Here is a 12,720-nt window from a genome sequence, read left to right on the forward strand (position 1 = left end):
GGTTTTTCCGATGGAAGATACAGTTCAATATTGCTAAAGTATTGCAGATGATAAACGCAAAAGTTGCCAGTTTATACTTATAATAAATAGAATGTACCTAAATTCATTAGTAATTAATCACCATTTTTAATTATAAAACATTTAGATCTATAAAAATTCGGTAACTTAATAAATATAACTACGAACTAAATTAACTAAGTCTTTAACAGCTAATGTTAAAAGTACTAGTATAGGTACTTTAACAAAATTTTATTATAACAAAAAAAAATTAACTTTAACATGAAACAACGTATTAATAAAATTTATTAAAATATGAACAATGGTTTTGGTTGCTAATTGGTAAATGATTAATGTTTATTGAACAGATCACAATAAACAATACGCTGCAACGAATTTTACAACAATTTTTGCAAGAAAGAGACAGCAATAGCTGTCGAATTCTGTATTATATCCAATTTGGTAGAGAAATGTATTAACATTTGGAGAAAAATTCCGCAAAGAATTGAATTCAAAACACAAAAATTCAGATCAGGCCAACTTTGCTCGGGTAAGATCCTGTGATCTTCACAACAGAGCTACCAGCTACGCTTATTATGGTTTTATTATTGAAGTGACTAGTTTAATATTAATAAGCAAGTTTTTATTGGGAGATTCGTGCATCTTTATTATTTAAAAACGTAAATAGATTCATAGGCACAAGATTTTTTAATTTACTTCATTAGTAAATATTAACTATTAAAATGGTCGCAAGAACGCGAAAATCCGATTTTATTTATAAATAATCACAACGTCATTAGATAGTTACACTTTACTAAAATTCAAGTCGCGAAGACTCCTATTATCTAAAATCCACTCTTTGATTGTGGCAAACTGTTTTTTACGAAGTAACAAAAGTTTTTTTTTCTGTAATGTTGACATTTTGCGAACCAGCACCCTGCAGACTAGATACAATATTCAACTAACATAAATCTACAAGCATATTTACAGCTGCCATTTAACTGCTTAATTAATTAACATTGGCAAATGAAAATAATTAACGGAATTTATTAAAAAAACACAAAAATATAGTATAATAAAAAAAAATCTTGGATAAATTTTGTTAGCTTGGTTTTTTTTATCAACATAATGAATAGAAATTAAAAAAAAAACATATTTGGTCACAAAAATTCAAATCAAGGAACTATATTTTAGTACCAAACACTCCTTACTCTAAAAAGTAATTTACAAAAGAAAGTTTTGACTGCTTACAATGAAATTGTAAATCGAATACGATTTTCCATGAATTATGGCCAAATTAGAAACTCAACGTTAGTCTAGACAGATTACAAACAACTAAAAATCCATTTTAATTTATTTGCAATGTATAACTACTAAATGGAAGCGACGCTAACCTAATTAAACCTTTTCCTTTAATTTAGCTTTTAGACCTCAACTCGTAAATGTGTCCAAACAAAATCATAATTACTTAATGTATGACAATTTGATACAAAATCTAATGTGTATAAAGCATTTTACAATATTCATAGTTATTTAATACAATTATGCACATGCCAGCCATTAGCAATTTAATTTAGCTTGTTTGCAATCAAAAAATAAATTAGTATTACGTACCACTATCATCAAACCTTATCAAAAATACTTTATTAATTTCTAAATAACCTGTGCGTGTTTCTTTTTTAAACTTACGGTTGTGTTCTTTCTAAACGTTGACCAAACTTTGGTCGTGTTATTTTTTAACTCTAGTTCAATACAATTTTGTAATAAAATAATTTTTAATGTGGATGGAGCTATGATATGAGTTACTTATGACGGAATAATGATGAAGCATGATATAATTTTTTTAATCTACATTTTTTATGGACTGAAACTTGTTTTCATTTATCGAATTTTATTATCGATAGCTTCATTTTATTTATGCATTAATTTGTGGAAATAAACGCTTTAATTAAATTATTAATCACATTCTAAATCCTTAATATGTAATATGTTGTGGTGGTATAGATTATAACAAATTAAATAACATTTGATCTTAACACAAAAATGGTTTTTAGGTTAAGAATCGTACAATCTCTTCATTACGTATTAAAAGTCATGCAAGTGACAGTAATTCATAAATTAACTTTGAGACAAATATTGCAGTAAAAAATAACAAACAACTGTAAATTACATAAACACTAATAAAATGCTGAAAAAAGCAAGCGAAGTTTTTCAAACCTGTTAGAAAATGGTTTTCACAATATCTACTTTCACACTATTCTATAAAAGTGTCCATTACTGAATTGTCTAGTTGCTACGTCACGAGGCACGCATCGCCCGCTAGGATACGCTGAAAAAATAGTTCTCTCTTCTAATAAACGTTCAACGATTATACTATAAAGTCATTAATTGCACTCGTTAGCAGCGCTCTTTGGTTACACTGTACAGTGATACAATCCTAGGAATCAACACAAACACTTGATTCTTGTTAACTAAATTCCCAATGTTACCAACGTTACATCTAAATGGAACACTCGTCACTGTCGCGCGCGTAGTCCTCGTCTTCTTCGTCATTCCCGGAACGTCGGGGACTATTCTTTTTCACTTTACCGGATACCACACCGGTATTTACTTTACTAAACAAACTGCTACGGTTCAATCTCGATATATCTCGTTGCGGGCTCAATCGTTCAGCGATCGCTCTTTCGTAGTTATCGGAGATTTTGTTGACACCGTTCACTGGACTGGTGACAGGTGATTTATTGATTGGGGTTTTGATAGGAGATGTGGCGGCTTTTTTAATTTCACCAGTCTTGTCGAACGCCCCACTGGTAGCCGCAGTGTACGAGGGTGGGTCTTTCGCGCGCGCACCCGTTGGGTTGAGTAGTTGCGAGTATAAAAAGCTATTATTGCTAAAACCGGAGTACCGGTTATCGACTTTTCCGTTCATCATCAATAAGCTGACCGGTTTTTCCGGTGGTATCGGTTTTTCGGTTTTTCTATCGGGTAGACCGTTCTTGGCGTTGTCTGGTTGGTTTGGCCATCTGTTAGCGCCGCCGATGGAGTAAATAGAACTAAGATTGACGAAGCCGGCGGCGGGCGCGGCAGGCGCAGTGTTGGCGGCGGGTGCTGCGGCGGGCTGCGGGCGCGGCGCGGATTGTTCTTTGCCGCGGCTGACGACGCTGGCAGCGCTCTCGCTGAGCGTAGACTCTTCCACACTGGACTCCTCCGCAACCTCAGTGTTTGTGATCTCGTCTATATTTGGTGATAAACAATCTTCATCGGTCTCATCGTATGAGCTGAAAAGACGAGCGTAAGTTTAATAAAATATGCTGGCGTATCGCAGGGACATGTTGTAAAGTATATGTACTGAATGCAACTTGTATTTTGAATGTTAGTATTACTTCATGCCTGATCAAATGCTGATAAGTTTGGATATTATTTACAAAACAAAAGCTCAAAAGTTCTCATGTGTTGATATGGATAATATAATATGTACAGATTAAAAAAAGTTTTCATCAGTAAGGCAGACGAAGCAGCGGAATTTATGGCAAAAAGTGTTTCAAAGGAATTCACAAATTGATCAAATCTATGCGACCGTTCGTTGGGATATTTTAAATATTAAATGCATTGTTGTTTTATAAATTAAATGCAAGATTTTCACACGTATAAGCGACAAGTCAACGAGGTTCAAAATGCAATTCCTTGCGACAAGCAAGGCAGTTGAATATAACCGTAGAGTTTCACTACCGAATCACTCGAACAGAAACATGTTGTTCTCTCTCTTTCTCTTCTAAAGATAAAAAGAGTCAACAACAGGATATGTAAATGTGTTACCGCAGTAGAAACTCACGGTATAAAAAGCTTTATAAAGCGGTGTCGGAGTTTACAGGGTATAAGATGTCGTAGACACGACTAATGCAATAAAATGACATACACATACACGGCAATTCACGAACACATTCTTACCCTAGCATAGCCAGTTCTGTCTTCCTCCCTGATGAACAAAATTATAATAATAATGAACAAAATAAAATAAATAATGGTTATAATAGATAGAAGATAAATATATATGAAAATGATTTACATATAATATGAATATTGGACAGAAAATACAGTATAACGATGTATATTCGTAACAATGATATTTATTTAATTTGATGCATTCAGAACATATTTTTGTAATACACAGCACAGTTGGTATGTTATTCATTTTGCAAATACATCAAAGCAGTGTGGCTACAAGATTTATCATACGAGTATAGTCATTTTCAAATGTGTTAACGGCTCGTATCGCGAATCGCGCAGAACACAGTTGTAAGTGTGGCGTGCGATGCGCGATTGACCTTGAGCCATCATGGTATTTGAAAAGAACTATAAAATGGACATTTGTGCTTCACAATGCAGGATGTACATACTAAGTACGTGTGCGTTGTCTGATGCGATATAGTATTTATTTCTACTTTACCGCGCGGTATCATTTATTTGAAATATCTATATCCGCTAAGTCGGCTAGCTCGGCACAATTCATTGAATAAATTCGCACACCTCTGTTTCTCTGCGTCTTTTATTATTTTATACAATTGCCTGTTTAGCGAAAAAAATAAAAATTATAATAACAGTTAAAGAATAATCTCGTTATAAGTAAATGTTATTTTATCTTACATTTGGTCTTGCGCGTCGCTCCCTCCTTCCTCTGCCACCAACAGCTCGTATTCCTCGGCGGCGAATCTATCCCATTCTGACATCTGTAACATTAGGAATAGAAGCTTTAGTCGGTTCTATTTTGTAATACAGTAGTAACTTTCTTTATATTGTGGAGAGACATTTGTTTCAAAGAGTAATCACTACGAGCATTTTAATTGTAGAAAAATGAATTTGGTCTAGTGATTTAATTATTTTTCAAACACAAACAAAAAAGACACAATAAGAGCGTACACAACTTCAACTAAACTATCGCACAACTGTAGTTTCGGTGTGATTCTTACGAGCTTGTATGGAGGTACACAACTCGATTTTTAGTTGTGCAACTAAACAGTTGAATTGGCTGCGAAACAATCCGACAATCGCACAACTGTAGTGCGAAAGTCAAAGGTGAGCTCTCTCTCTAACTGTATCTAAATAAAATGATTCTAATGGTTTTTAGTATTTTACTGATTTTAATACTGACCTCTGAGTCGGAGTCCCTCTGCGTGGCGAAGGGGTCGCGTTGCTCGTGGTCGAGGTACTTCTCCAGGTTGAAGAATGTGTCAAAGAAGATCGGCGTCAGCTTGCACCGCTTCAGATCTGACAGTGTTATCTTGCCCTCCTCCGCCGGGTGCACCATGTCTAACATCTAACATAAATAATTTATTACATAAATGATTATTGGAGTTTAAATACGAAAATCGTATGGATATTGGAGAAAAAAATTAACTTTTGGAAGATTTTACTAAAGCAGTGATTATTATTAAGCTAACATTTATTGTTAGCACCTTACTCATTTTTAAATAAATGTTTTATTTTTATTTTTAATAACAAATATGTAAGAATAACTGGCAAGTTAACCCTTTTCTGCTGTTGTTACAAAAACATTCATATCTTTGTTTTTTTTTTTAAACAGAGCAAGAGGAAAGGCAAATAATATAAATTTTATGCCAGTATTATGCGTTAAATTTATAATAGTGCACAAATACTCTATAGTCAATTGTAAATAGTTACGTGGTATACCTGACATAAGCAGTCATTGAAGGGCAGTGTTTCAATTCCGATGGCCTCCATACGCTGCATCTGCTCCTCGTAGAAGTACTCCAGCTCGTACATCGATATGTACCCGTCACCGTCAATGTCCATACATCTGGAATATGCATAATTTCACATCAGTTTCCTTAAAAAATCAAACAAAAAAAAAATGGGACCCACCTGCAAGCATTACCTTTGGGATAAAACAGAATTATCAAAATCGGTCCACTAGCGGCGGAGTTATGCCGTCACACACATAAAAAAAATAAAAAAAAACATACAGACGACTTGAGTACCTCCTTCTTTTGGGAAGTTGGTCATAAATGAAAACGCTTATGTCACTCCTAGAAAGAGTACAAACGGAATGACTTAATTCAAACAACGGAGCCTTATATTCGAGCCAAAAGATTGATCCAATAATTGTTTTAATTACTTTCCATAAGAGGCGGTAGAAAAATGTACTGATCACCTTATAGACGATGAAATAAGATTTCTCTTTACTCTTGAGATTAAATTACCTTCAATAAGCAAAAATGGATTGAAATATATTCGAGTTCAATTAGTTTATGTAAACTTCTAATTAAAATTATGTAACCGTGATTAAAGCCATAAAACTTACGAAACAAAAGTGAAACTATAAAACAATAGAGAAGAGGTAATTTAAAAATTAAAATCATTTAAATTGGAAGGCTCATATGTGGGGTTAACAGCACGGTATGGTAATGACCTCTTACGTGACTCCTATCAGAACTTTCTCAAGTGCCATCACGCATACAATGCCTACGTTTCACAACACAATCTAGATTCTATATACACAAGGCGAATAACAAACGTGCGTTTGAAGGTCAACAACCAGAAAGTATTAAGAATGAATGTGGATGGCTACAAAGGAAGAGGAAGACCGAAGAAAGTATGGATGGATTGTGTGAAAGAGGATATACTTAAGAAAGTAGTGGATTCAGATATGACGGCTAATAGAGATGTATGGAAGAGCAGCACATGCTGTGCCGACCCTCCGTAAGGGATAAGGGCATTGATGTTGATGATATTGGAAAGTCAACATTCGTACTACTACTTTCTTTGTTCTTAAAATGCGTTTTACAGCTTTATCTGAATGTATTTATTAAAAATTAACAGAATAGTTTATTAAAGATTAAATGTAACAGAAGCTTTCGAAATTTTAACCAACTCTACGGTGTCTGGTTTCATTGAGATAATCAATAACTAAGATGGTTTTTCCACTAAGACATCTTTCTACAAAACGCAATTTTAATCGCGCTGCCATACTTCCATGGCAGTCGTGACCGACTAATTGTAAAACTAGTGGAAAACTATGTGGGTTTATTGAACTATGAGTAATCTGTACGGACCTGTACCAGTACTCGATAGCGGTGGGATGTGTCTTATCCTCCTCGGCGAGCAGGAACCAGACGAACTCTGTGTAGGACATGCGCGGCTCGCCGTCGGGCGTCAAACGGTTCTGGTTGCCGCGGGTCACGCAGCCCGATAGCACGCGCTCTATCATGCGGCTTGACAAAGCTGGAAGTAATAACAGCATTTACAAAGGAACGCCAGATATAAGTGTAGAATAGTAGACAGTATTGCTTTTGTTTACACTGTGACTAGAGTATTATTTGATTGATGTCTTACCATGGTCGTTGTGTCTAGCGAGGTCGTGTTTATCTATGAACAAGTCGTGATCGCGGTCCAGCTCCCAGAACTTGCAGTAGATCACGTAGAAGTGCTCGTAACTGGAGTTGATAAAAAGCAATTTAGCAAATTTATTTAAAATATGAAATTCAGCAGTAAAAATATAAAAATCACAAACCATAGATAAGAAAAGGAAAATAATTACACACCTAAAATACTGTGTAACTTGATTGATATCCTCTTCGTCTTCCAGCAGCTGTATGACCTGCAGGAGATTCGACCTCCTCAGCTCCGGTATAGATATCCTTCCTGACCACGACCGGTTCACGCAGTAAAATATCCGCGCTATCACCTGAAAAAATTCAAACATTTTAAGGACATCAAACATTTTATATTCTAGATTCTATTCTATTTTATTTTCAAGAATATTCTTACCGTATGCACGTATCTGGAGTGGAATTCCGTGGCCTCCTTCAAGAATGAGAGACCGGGATGTGTGTCGACGACGTCCTGTACGAGGGGCACGAAGTCCTCGGGCGCTAAAGAACTGCTCTTCCCCCGTGTCAGGATGTACACGAACCGGGACGCTAAGTCGTGACACTGTGACGTCATCCTGGAACATACGGGAATCGAATGAGCGTACGCATATTGAATAGATGATCGATGAACAAAAAAAAATTTCTGCAACGAAAACGCAAGATATATAAATGGATCATTACAGATTATATTCAAAATGAACACTAAGGAATTACAAGTAATTACCATAATTTATGGTCAACATTGGTTATTTAGTATCAAGATAAAGAACACTGCTTATTTTTTCTTAATGTACATGATTCTTATTGTAACTCACTCTCTCCAGAAATCGATGAACTTATGTCCGTCAACAGAGGCATGCAGGCTCTGCTGTGTTGCCAGGAACAACGGCATCTTCCAGTACAGTGGGCACTCGCATGCAGCCACTATGTGCTTAAAACTCTCACGAGGAACCTGGCGACAAGCATACATTGTAAACATCTGACCAAAGTAGCACTATGTTGGATCTATATAGAACCGACGAGGGTTGTAGAAAAAAAGATGTGGCAGCATGTAAACCATTAACAATTTAAAACATGACTATGAGACAAGAAGGTTTGGAATTTTTTTTATCATGTATAAACCAGCGCTTGACCACTATCCTACCTAGACCAAAGTGTAGATATGGTCGAAGGATGGCACACGTTCAGGAATCTTGGTAAAAATTACCTAAGTACTTAAAGAGTTAAATGTTAACAGTTTTAGATACTTTTAAATAAAAGTAACATTTAAAAATAATGGGCGTGGAGTGTGTTCAACATTGTTAGCTAAAGCACGTTGGTATTTTTTCTATTCCATAACAATAACCTTTTATGGTAGCTGTAAAGTAAAGGTCAAATGTCCATAGTTCACGTATCGCATGTGAACTGAGAGTAAATGGTAACAAGAAAGGGCAGAATGGCTATAAAATACACTACAGATTTCAATAAAACAGAGTAACTATGTTGATTGCTTTTATTACACCCATTTTAAGATTTAGAAATAACTTTGCTTACTTAATGTATTGATAAGTTTTTGACTTTTTTTAATTATTGATTCTACATATAGTCGAAGGCGTGCAGTGGTCAGACATCTGTCGTGGGCTCGGTTTCCGGTATACGGAATATAGGCCACGATGTCAACAACCATCTTCATTGAACGAATTAAAGAAACGAACCTTTGAAACGAATTGTTTTTATACTATGTTCTTTATTCGCACTAGCAAAATCGACCTTAGAAACTAATATAATAAGGCAGTATTTAGATTAATTCCCACTTGGAATAACATGTATGGAATATCTAGAAAAGGGTGTCAACGTTTAATATTTAAAAGATATTTCGATATAACTTTAGTGAATATCTTTATAGATTCGATAAGACTTACGGGTAATATTTTCGTACTGAAACACCATTTCGAAGATGTTTACGATATAGATAGTATGTTACTAGTAAAAATTTGTACGTAAAGGCGTAATAAAGTTTTTGATGTTTACATAAAACATGTTTTACTGTTGGAACATCCAACAATAAGAAACCAACTATTTTGTGATTAAATTTAGAGTTTTCATCGACAAATTGATGGTTAAACAAACGAATATTTTTAAATGGTGGTATTTGACTTGCCATCTTTATATAAACCGTTACCGTTTGTTATGTTACTTGATTCAAGTGGGGATAGGATTTATGTAATTATTTATATAAATAATACATTAACATGTGTATTTACATAGATACATTGCATTCCATATAGCTTTCTCATTTTCTCCAAGCGATGGTTATGATATTTGTCTGCGTTAGATTTCACAGCGGGTTGTATATCTTGATTTATGTTCGTAAATTGCAGATGTAATATACAACACGACAGCACTAATAACATAGAGAAAAGACATAATGAAAATTATGCAATAATTCTTGTACGTACTCGTAATTTATCAAAGAATAATTGCCAGATATTTGAAAGCATCGTATGAATTTAAAAAAGTCACAAAGCCTTTTATCTCACTACATTGCTATAAGATTTTTAGTGTGATATGGTTTGATGTTGTTGGGAAAAGTCGAGGTCAAAAAGATCATCATTACCTAGGGCTATAAAGAAACGTTTATTCGCATCTATAAAGTATATAATCATCTCTAAAAAGGAGCCGACATTTACATGATGGGGCTTAATGATAAGCGAAATATGGCATCGCCTTTCACTTCGTAGTAATTATCACTTAAAACTTCTTGTTCCTGGTATTACGATAATATCATAAATGAATGTCTTAAATGTCAAAACTCCGAACCCCCAGTAACCTGTTAAAGTGTTTATTTGGTTATAAATACGCTTGCTATTCAAGCCGTAGGTCAATATTTCAAATTCAAATATTGCAGTTCCGTAATCAACAGAATTTGATCTTAATGCCCAACGTTGTTATAATTTAAAAAGTATTTTTTCTGTCCTAATAAAATGCTAAGACTGTACACGTAAATATTGAATCTAAACGGTTGAATCGTAAACATTTGTCTCCTTTACAGCGTGTCTGTCGTTCTTGGAACATCGTTTTCCCTAAAACGGTCCCCTTCCGAGGCCGTTGACCTGCGCGAATTGGGTCACGTCTACTTCGCAAGTAGGGCTGCCAACTTACAATAACCGTAGACCCAAACAATGGCAAAAACAACCAGTGTCTTATCAACTTTTGACTCATTGGAAGACAACAAAAACAAGCATCTATTTGTGGAGCTACATACTACTTACTCTGATTCCAAGAATTCGATGTCAGCTCAAAACGAAGACGTAGAATTGGGGTCAAATCAGAATAGGTGGTAACCCTATTAGAAGGCCTATTTATACCGTAGTCGTCGCCTCGGTCGGCTAACTTTGACAGCTCAGCTACTATGTCTCGACTCGCGACATCCGCTGTCTGGATTATGCAAGAATATTACTGTTATTATTAATAATTTTGATGGTGATAAGTATGCCATACTACTCTTCTAGAATTGATTGAATTAAACGTATTGACATTAGTTACAGGACCCATATATATTATTAAAATTCTGAAATGTCTGCCGATTCTCTGTTTCTAGTCTAGGCAAAGTTAAATCAAAACATTTCATTGAATTTGTTCTACTATAAAGTATATAGCTATAGGCAAGGTGTCCTTAGATTTTGTATGTTCATTAAAGTTGTATCATTTTTATTGTAAATCATAAAAAACAGATGCAATTGCACTAAGATATAAGGTATTCTTGCTCGTTTAGACCCGGGATCATGTTTAATTTGGCTTCTATGTGAATGAGTTTCTTGGAACAAAGACTTGTTCTAAATAACAAGCCGGTGCTGGTGCGTCTATAAACAGTTTTACGGTGCAATATATCTTTACACTGCAACATAAATACGCAATAATGTTGTGTATATTTAATTAGCCAGCTCGTTAGAGATAAAAAATGTCGTTTGGTGCTTATTCTCTATATATGTAGAAGCCGGTTTTTGTTAGGATTCTACGAAATTCACGCATATTCATGGCTTTTTTCTAGTTTCTTTTTCTTAATGTAATCACCGAAGTACCTTTCAAAGGATTATTCTCAACCGTCACTCCACTCTGTCCCCACGTGAAAATGAAAAGTTTCATCCGTCCCACCTTTTAGTACCACTATCACCAATAAGGTGACAGATGGAATTGTATGAAATAAAATAAGTTCCAACCGTCCCCTAGTCGCAAAAAGTGGGAAGGATAAAACTTTCTATTTACATCTATTCCCACGTGGGGACAGAGCGGGGAGACGGTTAGGAATAATCCCTTTCAAAGATTTGCAAGTTGAAGAACTCCAATTTGTTGTGAATTTTCCAAGATCCATGTAATAATATATCGAAGGCCGTATAATATTAATGGTAGCAATAAAATTTACAAGGGACGACGGCCGGAGGCTATTAGAAGGGTCGTCAGTACTCGGTACTGATACCTTAGACTACACCCAATAATAATTTCTTCTATCAATCATCTTTCTTGTCTTCGATTGTAATTTGATTTAGTAAAGTAAAAAAAGAATTACCAGCCTTAAATTGCAGTTTGATGGCTTGAAAAGACCTAAAATTGTAGGGTCTAGGAAACCTTAGTAATTTGGAAGGATAAAATACATAAAAAATTACCTTTTAAGGGCTGTCAACATTTCTAGTCTTAAGGGCGCGGTGAATAATGATGAGTTTATACCTATGTTTTCTGATCCGAGTGAATAATTTGAAATATAACATTGGACCTGTGTCCGGTTTATTGTCTGTTGGCAGCCCTACATCATATCCTTTAAGATGTTGATGCGTTGACATTTATAGGTCAATCTTCGGTTACTACGTGGGAGCGATCCCACAGTCTTGGCAATTTGGTAATCGTTAATTGGTAGTTCTTATTATATAATTATTTTACGTAGTTTTTATGTTACAATTTTTTGCTATATTAAATTGAAGTAGTAATACGGACATGTAATGTTATTTCTGTGAAGTTCTGTAACAGTTTCTATTGCTGAGAATTCCAGACAAAAGTGTGTTGTCTCAGTTTTGTCAGAGATAATGAGCAGGATGACGATGTGGTTTTGGAAAATGTACCAATGGACACTTACCGAGGGTCTATCACGAACGTTTGCGTGACAGTTGCGAAAAACATTCGTAAAGTCAAATGAAATTTGTTGCTCGCGAACTTTCGTGATAACCCCTGTTTATGTTATACTTAAACATATTCTTAAGTAAATAACGATACCACAAACTTGTGAACAAAGTTAATCCACTCCAAACTTAGGCAATATGTTTCAAACATTCGAATGTAGAATTAGGTCGCTGACTATTACAGT

General features: G+C 35.0%; 1 protein-coding gene across 1 annotated transcript in view; it reads right to left on the reverse strand.

The window, feature by feature from the left end:
* Positions 1–1,157: 1,157 nt before the first annotated feature.
* Positions 1,158–12,720, reverse strand: part of LOC106111227 (serine/threonine-protein phosphatase 2A regulatory subunit B'' subunit beta-like) — a 71,432-nt gene continuing 59,869 nt past the window's right edge. Inside the window, exons 3-11 of the mRNA XM_013293247.1 lie at positions 8,201–8,337; positions 7,783–7,960; positions 7,557–7,699; positions 7,348–7,448; positions 7,068–7,236; positions 5,686–5,812; positions 5,147–5,311; positions 4,642–4,724; positions 1,158–3,275 (exon numbers count right to left, since the gene is read on the reverse strand). Of these exons, the coding sequence (XP_013148701.1) occupies positions 2,498–3,275; positions 4,642–4,724; positions 5,147–5,311; positions 5,686–5,812; positions 7,068–7,236; positions 7,348–7,448; positions 7,557–7,699; positions 7,783–7,960; positions 8,201–8,277 (1,821 nt within the window). The 5' untranslated portion in view covers positions 8,278–8,337 and the 3' untranslated portion in view covers positions 1,158–2,497. The remainder of the gene's footprint in view (positions 3,276–4,641; positions 4,725–5,146; positions 5,312–5,685; positions 5,813–7,067; positions 7,237–7,347; positions 7,449–7,556; positions 7,700–7,782; positions 7,961–8,200; positions 8,338–12,720) is intronic.

The sequence above is a fragment of the Papilio polytes genome, unplaced genomic scaffold (assembly GCF_000836215.1).
Source record: "Papilio polytes unplaced genomic scaffold, Ppol_1.0 DF824180.1, whole genome shotgun sequence".
Lineage (NCBI taxonomy): Eukaryota > Metazoa > Arthropoda > Insecta > Lepidoptera > Papilionidae > Papilio > Papilio polytes.